The 13,763-nt window shown below is 30.6% G+C and overlaps 2 protein-coding genes across 2 annotated transcripts; both read left to right on the top strand.

The window, feature by feature from the left end:
- Window positions 1-1,925: 1,925 nt before the first annotated feature.
- Window positions 1,926-2,701, top strand: LOC121130869 (uncharacterized). The gene is made up of 2 exons (XM_040726520.2): window positions 1,926-2,233; window positions 2,292-2,701. The coding sequence occupies exons 1-2, from the start codon at window positions 2,186-2,188 to the stop codon at window positions 2,574-2,576; spliced, it is 333 nt and encodes a 110-aa protein (XP_040582454.1). The 5' UTR covers window positions 1,926-2,185; the 3' UTR covers window positions 2,577-2,701.
- Window positions 2,702-9,857: 7,156 nt separating this feature from the next.
- LOC121130868 (uncharacterized) lies at window positions 9,858-10,548 on the top strand. Its single transcript, XM_040726519.2, has 2 exons — window positions 9,858-10,146; window positions 10,205-10,548. Exons 1-2 carry the CDS (start codon window positions 9,883-9,885, stop codon window positions 10,427-10,429), a joined length of 489 nt encoding a protein of 162 aa, XP_040582453.1. The 5' UTR covers window positions 9,858-9,882; the 3' UTR covers window positions 10,430-10,548.
- The last annotated feature ends 3,215 nt before the right edge of the window (window positions 10,549-13,763 follow it).

Below are 13,763 nucleotides of genomic sequence, written 5' to 3'. Positions count from 1 at the left end.
TATTTCTATTAACCTTGGCTGTAACTTGTAGGATTCAATCCTGATTTGAGATTGAAGAAGGGGGAGAGTAAGAAATCCTGGAGAAGGGATTAGGAAGTTTTAAAAAAGAAAAATGTAATTCAATTGATTTGGCGTTAGTTATGACAATGATACTAATACTTGTATGGGGTCGAGACCTACACGATACTAAGATCTTCAAAAATTGGTCTTGAACCATATCACTAAGATCATTCATATTTATAGATATGAATTTTATCTTTGCTATGAAAAGTTTGAGATTGCACTATAAAACAAACGAAATAGAGGGCTTTCAGTTGACGTCAGTATTATTGACTTTGGTCATTTAAGGGGCTAAAAATGGAGTTTTTTTATGAATGAAAACAGTTTACTCATTAATATGAAGGCAAATAGTGAACTATGAGATATCTCTATGGGACTAAGAAATGAAAGGACTCAAACTTGACTGTCTATCAAAAATGTATCCCTCTATTTGGTGTTTTTATTATATATCTGACTGTAATACAAAAACATGATATTACATCGATATACAATCTTATTTCCGTATCATTTATGTACCACTATTAGAATGGCAGTAACAAGATATTTTTCTCCAATTATTCTACTATTCTCGTCCATAATCGATCAAAAAAAAAAAAAAATAATGGTACAGTTTTTTACATTTTATGGGTACTTTTAGTACATATTACTGTGATTCAAATCAAATATCCCTCTTACCACAAGTATCATGTAGTATTCAATGTAATTGTTAAAGTCTTTTAACTCTTAAAGTCAATTGATAGAGTTTAATTAAGATTTATATTCAATTTGTTCATTTAATGTAGTCAAAATATTAACTTTGAGCGCCCAAGATGGCGTCTCCTATAATTATGATCCAATTTATGAAGTCCGTAAATACAATTTATTAAAGCTGTGAATTTACTTTTAGCCTACTAATGAATGATGCTAAAACATTTCAATGTATAAAATCATCGTTTATAGGCTGAAAATAGACAATTCAATAACATTAAAAACATTTCTCATAAATTGTAAAAATATGCAGCAAATATCGTTTGGTATTCTAAATTTTGAAGCAGTTTTAAAATCTGGATCCATTTTTAAGTACTCATAATAATAGACAAATGGACGGTTCGAAAAATGCTTTTAAAGGATTTTTATTCAACACATAGAGATAAAATATTTTTAGCGTAGGTATTTCAAATTCGTTCAATTTGAGTAATAAATAACAATATAGTTTTAGCATTTAATTTCAAATCTTTTATACTTATAGGTTATTTTTCTTGTTCCCAGAAACTTCAATATGGCGGAATTCCTTATTATTTGTTATCAAAATAGCTTATGTTATTATTTAATAAAATGGTTTCATTTGTAGAAACCATTGTTTTAATTTGGTGGTTTTGATTGTCAAAACACTGAATGGATATTTTAATGTAAATATGCTATAATGAGTAAGGAAATGTATGAAAATAGCAAGTTGAGAAGTATTCATTGTCTAATTATCAAGTTTTACCTTTTTTTTCGCCAAACTGATTTTATTAAAATGATATTCACATAATTTTGTCCTCGATGACTAGAATACACAAAGTTTAATATAAAGCCATCATAGATTTGAATTGATTTTATCTTAAGCAAATGTGATAATACGAGGTCTAGAAAATATAAATATAAAAGTTATTGATATAATTCAATTTAATATTTATGTTTTTGAAAGGTTTACATACTAAGATTGATAAAAGAGAGAGCATACACAAGTCATGAGACAAAACACTATCTACTCTCTGGCATTGGGATTGCACAAAAGTAATTTAATCTAAGGAGTTCATAGATTTGAATTGATCTTATCTTAAGCAAATGTGATAAGATGAGGTCTAGAAAATATAAAAGCCTCTTTATTGTTGCAAATCCTTGTAGTTTCATATCTTCAACTTCCAAAGAAACATACATACCCACATCATGAAATTCATTGCAGTTCTTGGTCTTTGATCGCTGGAGCATCTGCTCTCTCAGTTGAGCTCCGTGGGATACCTGTGTTGAAGACAGTGCCGCTACCCTTGTCACTGACTTCACTCCCTATCCCGTGAGAATCGTTTCTGGAGAACAATTGAGTACAAAAATTGTATTGAATGTCCTCAAGGAAATTGATGGAGACCTTGAAGTTGAATTGAAAATGGCCAAGAAAGGAGCTCTTTTCAATATTCCCATTCCTTGCATTGAGGTAATTTCTTCCATTTTAAATTAGATTTTTAATTTCACAATGGATTTATAATTCATAGATTTCTGAGGGATTTTTTCTCGGATCCTGCAAGTACAAGGTTGCTGAACTATTGGAAAAATACGGAGAACTCTTGTGCCCTGACTTTGTTCCCGAAGGACAAGAGTGCTCTCTCCCTATCAAGCCCGGTACATTTGGAGGTGAAGGAAGTCTAACCCTTCCTAATATCCCCAATGCCATCGCCAATTTGGCTAAGGGAAAGATCATTGTTTCCGCCAATATCGTAAAGGATGGAAGTGAAAGTGTTGCATGCATCTCTGGAGTTATTGAACTTACCAACAAATAAATTTCCAATTTATTCTTTTATTTGTTTTGTTAAAAAAATAAAAGAGTTTTGTACGACCAAGATCTGTAGTACTTTTAAATTGTATAAATATTTCTTTTGTACAATAAATATTTATTTCAAAACAAGATGAAAAATTTTTTGTCTTTCACATGATAGTATATTAGATGCCATGTTTTCAACTATCAAATATCAACAGCTTCCGTGCATTTTTTGTCAGCTGTTACTTTTCTACTTTTTCCTCCTTATTTGGGTTTTAAAAGCTTATAAATTACTCGTTAATCAGCTAACACTCAATTATAATATAAGTATAAATAACTAATGTTGTGTCGGTCTTTATTTAGTACTTTAGACTGCAGTTCCGTCGAGTACAGTCCTGTGTATTAGTACTAAAACTTATAAAGTGCGGTTATTGATAACGTCACTCAACTTCATTTGGACTTGTTTTTTATTAGTCCTTATACTTCACTGGGCAGATTTAGTAAGGACCTCACTCAACACTATATATAATAATAGAAATAATAATAAATCCACAACTTACAGAAAAGTAATAAGCGCAATAGTGTGAAAATTAAAGAACAGATATTTTGAAGGTATTTTTGTATCGAACCGGTAAAATAGTACAATAGTTAATAAAAATTTTGGTTTAAAAAGGAACAGGGACGAGTATCTATAACGACTAAGAATTATGTGCTAAAATTAGCCAAAATTAGTTTACAGATTAATTTTACCTAGTGTGACAAAAAGTGTAATATCCCTTAGTCGATTTGACCCATACACCTTTTATTTACACAATTGCTCAATTATACTGAACTTTCAATTTAAAAATTATTTGGACAACTCAACTTGAAGAGCTTAGGTCAAATGTGACAAGTCACGATTTAGCTGCAAAAGACGGCAGAAGAACTTCAAAGGAAGCAAAGAATTCTAAAGTTAAAACATTTGTATGCTAAAACATAGCGCACATCAAATAAGGAAGATTATCTTGATCACGAAAAGCTCAAAACCTATTCTCATCATACATTTTTATACAAGAAGCCCTGAGATTGAAGTTTTAACATATATACCATGCTCTAGTTGTATCAATTTAGTTGTGGCAAATAAGTCTTTATCTGCAAAAAATACAGCATCTTCAAGCGAAACTTCCCAGGAACAAGGCTTCAATAATGTCAACTAAAAAAAGCCATAAAAAGATATCGATAAAGGTGGTATATGTAAATGAGACAGTAATATATTACTTTTATCATATTATTATTTTAGGCTCAGTTTTGTCGCAAACCCCATATTGAAGGTTTCTTGAATGATGCTGAATTAATATGTTTTTCCAAGAAAGGAAATAACTCTAGAATTAATTTGTAAAGACCAACAGTTAAAAAAGCACTAAAATTAAGGATAACAAATAAATAGAATGAATGCGATTCTTTTATGCCTTATTTTCAAGCTATGTCCTTTCTTATGAATTTGTAATGGTTCATTTCACTTTTCAGATTTGTTCGTGGTTCGTTAGAGGTATGAATCTCTTCTTGATCGAGGATTTCCTTTACCTTTGCAAAAAAAAAAATCAAAACCTTGAGAAATATAATGAAGCTACTCAGACTTTAAAAAAGGTAATGGAAGTCATTCGACAAAGTAATGTAGGAAAAAATGGTTATTGGAATCCATGGCAAACTGCTATCATTTTGTCGACAACTTCCATCCTTCAGTTGTACAAGGAACTCATTGATGAAGGATTTTCATTCATTTTTTCAGGATAATTTACTCAAGATGCCGTGGAAAATTTATTCAGCCTTATTAGGTACAATATCCCAACTCCAACATCATTAGGGGCTCAAAACAATCGAAGAATAATTGTTTTAAGTCAATTCATGAAGGAAAAGGGATCTTCCAATTATCAATATGATGATGGCGAATAACTAATCGATTTCTAAGATGATTCAAAAGAAGGAATACATAAATCTGACGAGGTGGATAATGCATCTTTACTTCAAGAACTAAGTCCTGAGCTAGAAGAAGGAACTGTGTTGTCTGAACAACAAAGTGATGTTTTATATTATAATGCAGGTTATACTTTAAACAAAATTAAGACATAATAGTCTGTTTGTTCGGATTGTCTTAGTTTTGTTATTTTGGACACTAATGATAGTAATCCGTATTCAAAATTCCTTGATCTAAAAGATATTACCGGCCAATTTTATGCCGCTGTATCAAGAAAATCTTTTAAAGTACATATATTCATTGCAGTCGAAAAGCGATTTCGCAACTTTATTAGAACTAAAAAATGAATTATTTAAAAAATGTAACAAAAATCCTGCAAGATATAATTGAAAAAGAACTAACAAATATACCAGATTGTCATAATATTAAGACAAAAATTATTAGCAAATATTCCCAAGTTCGCCTTAAGATGTTAGCAAAACTTTCACGAAAGAGACAAACAGAGGAAGAGGAATGAGGAACAATTTTCGGCCTAGCAAAAGCGCAAGTATGAATGAAATTGTGCAACACATTTCTTGATAACTGGCCACATTTAATAATATGTATACTTTATATTTATTTAACAAAATTAAATTCTTTAATAAAGATGATAAAAAAATGTTAACAAGTATTTTATAAAAATAAATATTTCAAATTATGAATTATAAGTGAATAACAACTATATATATGTATATGTATACGTGCAAATGCAGTAGATGATTTGACCTTATTTCTTTCCTTTATATTTTTTGTTGTTGTAGTTGATTTGTTGTTTGTCCGCTCTTTCCCATGAGTCCTTTATCTCATCTTAGTGTTGGATTTGAATATTAATCACGTTGGGGGGGTAATTGACATTTCTAAAGCTAAGAATTCTCTTAACTCTTCCAAATATCATACATAATTTGGAAACAATTTGATGGGCAGCATGTTTCCTTAATATGGGGCATATTATCTGTTCCGTGCTCCCTTCTGTCACATTCCTGTCCTTAAAAAGCGTCTAAAATTTTAAAGGCCTTCTTCTAAGCATTATTTTAACTTACTAATGTACGTCAGTTTATCCATCGAATTAGTTTGATGCATGATCCCCTGAAAATGTTTTGAAACCTATGTATTGAAGTTTGAACGTTGTGATTCGATGTGAAGAGGATGAATGATATATTCTAGAAATCTATTACGAGTCCCAGCATGGCCCTATGAATGATGATAATTGTTGTAACCAAGATTAAGAAAATTGGGTTTTGCGACAATTTTCCATTTGATGTATCGTACCGACTGCTGGGCAGGATAGGCAGATTTTGACAAAACACGCAATCACTCATAATCTATGACGTCACTATTGGTGGAATTTTCAATTAAATGTATTGTACTGACTGCTGGGTAAGAAAAACAGATACTGAGAAAGCACACAGCCACACATACACTATGACATCAATATCAAAAAGCGTGGTGGAAGTCAAACATCAGTCCTACATGCGTTATGACATAACCTTGTATTTCTATTAACCTTGGCTGTAACTTGTAGGATTCAATCCTGATTTGAGATTGAAGAAGGGGGAGAGTAAGAAATCCTGGAGAAGGGATTTAGGGAAGTTTAAAAAAAAAAGAAAATTGTAATCTAATTGATTTGGCGTTAGTTATGACAATGATACTAATACTTGTATGGGGTCGAGACCTACACGATACTAAGATCTTCAAAAATTGGTCTTGAACCATATCACTAAGATCATTCATATTTATAGATATGAATTTTATCTTTGCTATGAAAAGTTTGAGATTGCACTATAAAACAAACGAAATAGAGGGCTTTCAGTTGACGTCAGTATTATTGACTTTGGTCATTTAAGGGGCTAAAAATGGAGTTTTTTATGAATGAAAACAGTTACTCATTAATATGAAGGCAAATAGTGAACTATGAGATATCTCTATGGGACTAAGAAATGAAAGGACTCAAACTTGACTGTCTATCAAAAATGTATCCCTCTATTATATATCTGACTGTAATACAAAAAACATGATATTACATCGATATACAATCTTATTTCCGTATCATTTATAAAAATTAATTATTAGAATGGCAGTAACAAGATATTTTTCTCCAATTATTCTACTATTCTCGTCCATAATCGATCAAAAAAAAAAAAAAATAATGGTACAGTTTTTTACATTTTATGGGTACTTTTAGTACATATTACTGTGATTCAAATCAAATATCCCTCTTTACCACAAGTATCATGTAGTATTCAATGTAGTTGTTAAAGTCTTTTTAACTCTTAAAGTCAATTGATAGAGTTTAATTAAGATTTATATTCAATTTGTTCATTTAATGTAGTCAAAATATTAACTTTGAGCGCCCAAGATGGCGTCTCTTATAATTATGATCCAATTTATGAAGTCCGTAAATACAATTTATTAAAGTTGTGAATTTACTTTTAGCCTACTAATGAATGATGCTAAAACATTTCAATGTATAAAATCATCGTTTATAGGCTGAAAATAGACAATTCAATAACATCAAAAACATTTCTTATAAATTGTAAAAATATGCAGCAAATATCGTTTGGTATTCTAAATTTTGAAGCAGTTTTAAAATCTGGATCCATTTTTTAAGTACTCATAATAATAGACAAATGGACGGTTCGAAAAATGCTTTTAAAGGATTTTTATTCAACACATAGAGATAAAATATTTTTAGCGTAGGTATTTCAAATTCGTTCAATTTGAGTAATAAATAACAATATAGTTTTAGCATTTAATTTCAAATCTTTTTTATACTTATAGGTTATTTTTTCTTGTTCCCAGAAACTTCAATATGGCGGAATTCTTATTATTTGTTATCAAAATAGCTTATGTTATTATTTAATAAAATGGTTTCATCCAAGTCCAAGTCAAATCCAAGTAATATAATTTGGATTCAAGTCAAAAATGCCTCATGAATTAAAGGTTACTGTCATAACATTGGACAACAAAATGATCGGAGAATGCACATCCTTTTTAAAAGATCCTACTCCAAGAGGACCCATAGATCGACGAAGTGTTTGAATGCCATCCACTCAATATGTTTTGTAAATTCATCCCTCCAAATAAGCTTACGGCGTTGAGACGATATCCGATAAGAATCTCTGTTGCTCCTTCCAGACTTCTCTCATTTGATTTTGAGGTTAAATAATGACGCAATTTATTTTATGATATTTACTATTTCAAAATGTCACTGAAATGAATCTTGCCGAAATGAACTACTTGCTCAAATGATTGTTACTAAGATTACCGTCGCTGAAATAAATGTTGCTTAAATGAATGGACGCCTATATGTGTCTCTAATTATTATGACCACGGGCCTGTCTATATTTTTTTTAATGTAATAATATTTACATTAGTTTTCTAAATTCAAAGTATTCAAATATAAGACTCTGAGCTCACTCCTGTTCTTAAAAATTGTTATCATTTATCAATGCTTTTTATGTAGGACTACCAAAGAGGTTACGTAGTTTTCCATTATTTTTATTAAAAATTCTTAAGTATGAAGATATAAAACGAATGTGGCATGGACAACCCTTGTGTCGGGATATATCATAGTATATTAGAAGGGTTCCTCGGTGTTTACAAACTTAGTGGCGCTTGAATATAAACTGCCTTGGGGCTGAAGCGGCGGGGGATAAATTCAACTTGCCTCGGGGCCCAGTATTTCAGCTGAACAACCTGTGGGACAGGGTGTATTATAGATTAGATTACAAGGGTTTTATCCTGGCATGTTTCTTCATCATTCAATAGTTTTATTTTCTGAATATAAAATAAATTGCAATGAAATTACTCACAATCATATTGCTTCACGATGATATTGATGATGATTTGTCCCACAATGATATTACCACGCAACAATATAGCCCCAATGTTTTTGTCCGTAACATTTTCACCACAATTATTTTACAGGACACCGGTACCACTGAAGGCCTCATAGTAGTTATTAATTAATTTGTTTTTATTGAATAGATTAGATTTGCTAAGGTCATAACAATCGTTTTTAAAGGAAAAATCCATGGATGCCAATTGAGCATTTATCAAGCACCTAATACTTATTGTTACTAAGAATTCCTTTTAGAATCAGATATAAAAATAGAAATAAGTTATAATTTGCAAAAATAACAAGATTATTGATAATATTTTGTATGTAAAATATCATGCAGGTATGTAATTAAAGTAAATATCCATGAATTCATTTAAGATGAACTGGCATAAATCAACTCATTTTTAGAACACTCACGGGAATAATCAAAAGACAACAAGTTATGTTGCGACACCGTATGAACTGATATATTTATAAATCTCAAGGTTTCTTCTGATTCAGGTTTTGTAAATAAAATTATGTCTTGCAAAATATTGCTTAATGGAATGTGAGTCTTCTAAAATGTTTCCTTCTCAATCTCTTAAAAATTGCATATTCATTTTGTGTATGTGTCGGTGTAGAAAGAAAAATGTTGTTAATTTTGAAAATTAAGTACCTACAGACGACTCGAATTAGAAGTGTACTTTTTATTGTGAAAATATATCATTAGATTCCAAATCCCTTCAACAATTCATAAATATTATTTGATGTCTTTAAACCAGAGGACAATAATAGGTCATACATAGATTGGAATCGTTAAAAGATAAACAACTTAAATTATAAGAAGAAATTTAATTGGAGCATTGCAAATTTTTTAAATTGAAAATTCCTTCTCCTAAAATACATCACACGGAAATCTACCTTTACTATATAAATGTGTTCTTATACATTGATTCATTATCCTTTGAACTCGAATTATTTGTTAAGTCGAGAACCCATCCCTATTCCAAGAGGACATCTTGAATACTGTAATATATTTTTCATGTTTGCGAAAGGTTTACATACCAAAATTTAACAAAAGAGAGAGAATACACAAGTCATGGGATAAAAAACAATCTATTCTTTGCTTTTAGAATACACAAAGTTTAATATAAAGCCATCATAGATTTGAATTGATTTTATCTTAAGCAAATGTGATAATACGAGGTCTAGAAAATATAAATATAAAAGTTATTGATATAATTCAATTTAATATTTATGTTTTTGAAAGGTTTACATACTAAGATTGATAAAAGAGAGAGCATACACAAGTCATGAGACAAAACACTATCTACTCTCTGGCATTTTAAGAACAGGATTGCTCAAAGTAATTTAATCTAAGGAGTTCATAGATTTGAATTGATCTTATCTTAAGCAAATGTGATAAGATGAGGTCTAGAAAATATAAAAGCCTCTTTATTGCAAATCCTTGTAGTTTCATATCTTCAACTTCCAAAAAACATACATACCCACATCATGAAATTCATTGCAGTTCTTGGTCTTTTGATCGCTGGAGCATCTGCTCTCTCAGTTGAGATCCGTGGGATACCTGTGTTGAAGACAGTGCCGCTACCCTTGTCACTGACTTCACTCCCCTATCCCGTGAGAATCGTTTCTGGAGAACACCTGAGCACAAAACTTGTATTGAATGTCCTCAAGGAAATTGATGGAGACCTTGAAGTTGAGATTGAAAATGGCCAAGAAAGGAGCTCTTTCAATATTCCCATTCCTTGCATTGAGGTAATTTCTTCCATTTTAAATTAGATTTTTAATTTCACAATGGATTTATAATTCATAGATTTCTGAGGGATTTTTCTCGGATCCTGCAAGTACAAAGGTTGCTGAACTATTGGAAAAATACGGAGAACTCTTGTGCCCTGACTTTGTTCCCGAAGGACAAGAGTGCTCTCTCCCTATCAAGCCCGGTACATTTGGAGGTGAAGGAAGTCTAACCCTTCCTAATATCCCCAATGCCATCGCCAATTTGGCTAAGGAAAGATCATTGTTTCCGCCAATATCGTAAAGGATGGAAGTGAAAGTGTTGCATGCATCTCTGGAGTTATTGAACTTACCAACAAATAAATTTCCAATTTATTCTTTTTATTTGTTTTGTGAAAAAAATAAAGAGTTTTGTACGACCAAGATCTGTAGTACTTTTAAATTGTATAAATATTTCTTTTATACAATAAATATTTATTTCAAAACAAGATGGAAAAAAATTTTTGTCTTTCACACTTGATAGTATATTAGATGCCATGTTTTCAACTATCAAATATCAACAGCTTCCAGGCGTTTTTGCAAGAAATCGCTGTTACTTTTCTACTTTTTCCCTTCTTATTTGGGTTTTAGAAACTAATAAATTACTAGTAAATCAGCTAACACTTATAAAGTGCGGTTATTGATAACATCACTCAACTTTATTTGGACTTGTTAGTCCTTATACTTCACTAGAACGAGATTTAGTAAGGACCTCACTCAACACTATATATAATAATAGAAATAATAATAAATCACAACTTACAGAAAAGTAATAAGCGCAATAATTGTGAAAATTAAAGAACAGATATTTTGAAGGTATTTTTGTATCGAACCGGTAAAATAGCGCAATGGTTAATAAAAATTTTGGTTTAAAAAGGAACAGGGACGAGTATCTATAACGACTAAGGAATTGTAATACAAATTAGCCATTAGTTTACAGATTAATTTTACCTAGTGTGACAAAAAGTGTAATATCCTTAGTCGATTTGACCCATACACCTTTTATTTACACAATTGCTCAATTATACTGAACTTCCAATTTAAAAATTGTTTGGACAACTCAACTTGAAGAGCTTAGGTCAAATGTGACAAGTCACGATTTAGCTGCAAAAGACGCGAAGAACTTCAAAGGAAGCAAAGAATTCTAAAGTTAAAACATTTGTATGCTAAAACATAGCGCACATCAAATAAGGAAGATTATCTTGATCACGAAGCTCAAAACCCTATTCTCATCATACATTTTTATACAAAAGCCCTGAGATTGAAGTTTTAACATATATACCATGCTCTAGTTGTATCAATTTGGTTGTCGCAAATAAGTCTTTATCTGCAAAAATACAGCATCTTCAAGCGAAACTTCCCAGGAACAAGGCTTCCAATAATGTCAACTAAAAAAGGGGGAAATTGACATTACTAAAGCTAAAATTCTCTTAACTCTTCCAAATATCATACATAATTTGGAAGCAATTTTGATGGGCAGCATGTTTTCCTTAATATGGGGCATATTATCTGTTCCATTATTCCCTTCTGTCACATTCCTGTCCTTAAGAAAGCGTCTAAAATTTTAAAGGCCTTCTTCTAAGCATTATTTTTAACTTACTAATGTACGTCAGTTTATCCATCAATTAGTTTGATCCATGATCCCCTAGAAAATGTTTTGAAACCTATGTATTGAAGTTTCAGACGTTGTGATTCGATGTGAAGAGGATGAATGATATATTCTAGAAATCTATTACGAGTCCCAGCATGGTCCTATGAATGATAATTGTTATATCAAGATTAAGAAAATTGGGTTTGCGACAATTTTCCATTTATTAATAATATTACCGACTGCTGGGCAGGATAGAGGCAGATTTGACAAAATGCATAATCCTCGCAATCTGGCAATGTCTTAACGATCGATGAAATGTTGCTTTTGAGCTGTGGGCAGATAGATACTGAAAGCACAGCCACTATTACACTACGTAATATCAAAAAGCGTGGTGGAAGTCAAATATCAGTCCTACATGCGTTATGACATAACCTTGTATTTCTATTGACCTTGGCTGTAACTTGTAGGATTCAATCCTGATTTGAGATTGAAGAAGGGGAGAGTAAGAAATCTGGAGAAGTTTAAAAAAAAAGAAAATTGTAATCTAATTGATTTGGCGTTAGTTATGACAATGATACTAATACTTGTATGGGGTCGAGACCTACACGATAATAAGATCTTCAAAATTGGTCTTGAACTATATCACTAAGATCATTCATATTTATAGATATGAGTTTTTATCTTTGCTATGAAAAGTTTGAGATTGCACTATAAAACAAACGAAATAGAGGGCTTTCAGTTGACGTCAGTATTATTGACTTTGGTCATTTAAGGGCTAAAAATGGAGTTTTTTTGAATGAAAACAGTTTACTCATAATATGAGGCAAATAGTGAACTATGAGATATCTCTATGGGACTAAGAAATGAAAGGACTCAAACTTGACTGTCTATCAAAAAATGTATCCCTCTATTATATATCTGACTGTAATACAAAAACATGATATTACATCGATATACAATCTTATTTCCGTATAATTTATAAAAAATTAATTATTAGAATGGCAGTAACAAGATATTTTTCTCCAATATTCTACTATTCTCGTCCATAATCGATCAAAAAAAAAAAAAAAAAATAATGGTACAGTTTTTACATTTATGGGTACTTTTAGTACATATTACTGTGATTCAAATCAAATATCCTCTTTACCACAAGTATCATGTAGTATTCAATGTAATTGTTAAAGTCTTTTTTAACTCTTAAAGTCAATTGATAGAGTTTAATTAAGATTTATATTCAATTTGTTCATTTAATGTAGTCAAAATATTAACCTTGAGCGCCCAAGATGGCGTCTCCTATAATTATGATCCAATTTATGAAGTCGTAAATACAATTTATTAAAGTTGTGAATTTACTTTTAGCCTACTAATGAATGATGCTAAAACATATTTCAATGTATAAAAAATCATCGTTTATAGGCTGAAAATAGACAATTCAATAACATTAAAAACATTTCTCATAAATTGTAAAAATATGCAGCAAATATCGTTTGGTATTCTAAATTTTGAAGGCTTGCAGTTTTAAAATCTGGATCCATTTTTAAGTACTCATAATAATAGACAAATGGACGGTTCGAAAAATGCTTTTAAAGGATTTTTATTCAACTTTAGAGATAAAATATTTTTAGCGTAGGTATTTCAAATTCGTTCAATTTGAGTAATAAATAACAATATAGTTTTAGCATTTAATTTCAAATCTTTTATATTTGGGTTATTTTCTTGTTCCCAGAAACTTCAATATGGCGGAAATTTCTTATTATTTGTTATCAAAAATAGCTTATGTTATTATTTAATAAAATGGTTTCATTTGTAGAAACCATTGTTTTAATTTGGTGGTTTTGATTGTCAAAACACTGAATGGATATTTTAAATGTAAATATGCCATAATGAGTAAGGAAATGTATGAAAATAGCAAAGGATTGAGAAGTATTCATTGTCTAATTATCAAGTTTTCTTTTTCGCCAAACTGATTTTATTAAAATGATATTCACATAATTTGTCCTCGATGACT

The sequence above is a fragment of the Lepeophtheirus salmonis genome, unplaced genomic scaffold (genome assembly GCF_016086655.4).
Source record: "Lepeophtheirus salmonis unplaced genomic scaffold, UVic_Lsal_1.4 unplaced_contig_12866_pilon, whole genome shotgun sequence".
NCBI lineage: Eukaryota > Metazoa > Arthropoda > Copepoda > Siphonostomatoida > Caligidae > Lepeophtheirus > Lepeophtheirus salmonis.
The sequence above is the reverse complement of the archived record's forward strand: the minus strand, read 5'-3'. Positions and strand labels throughout refer to the sequence as shown.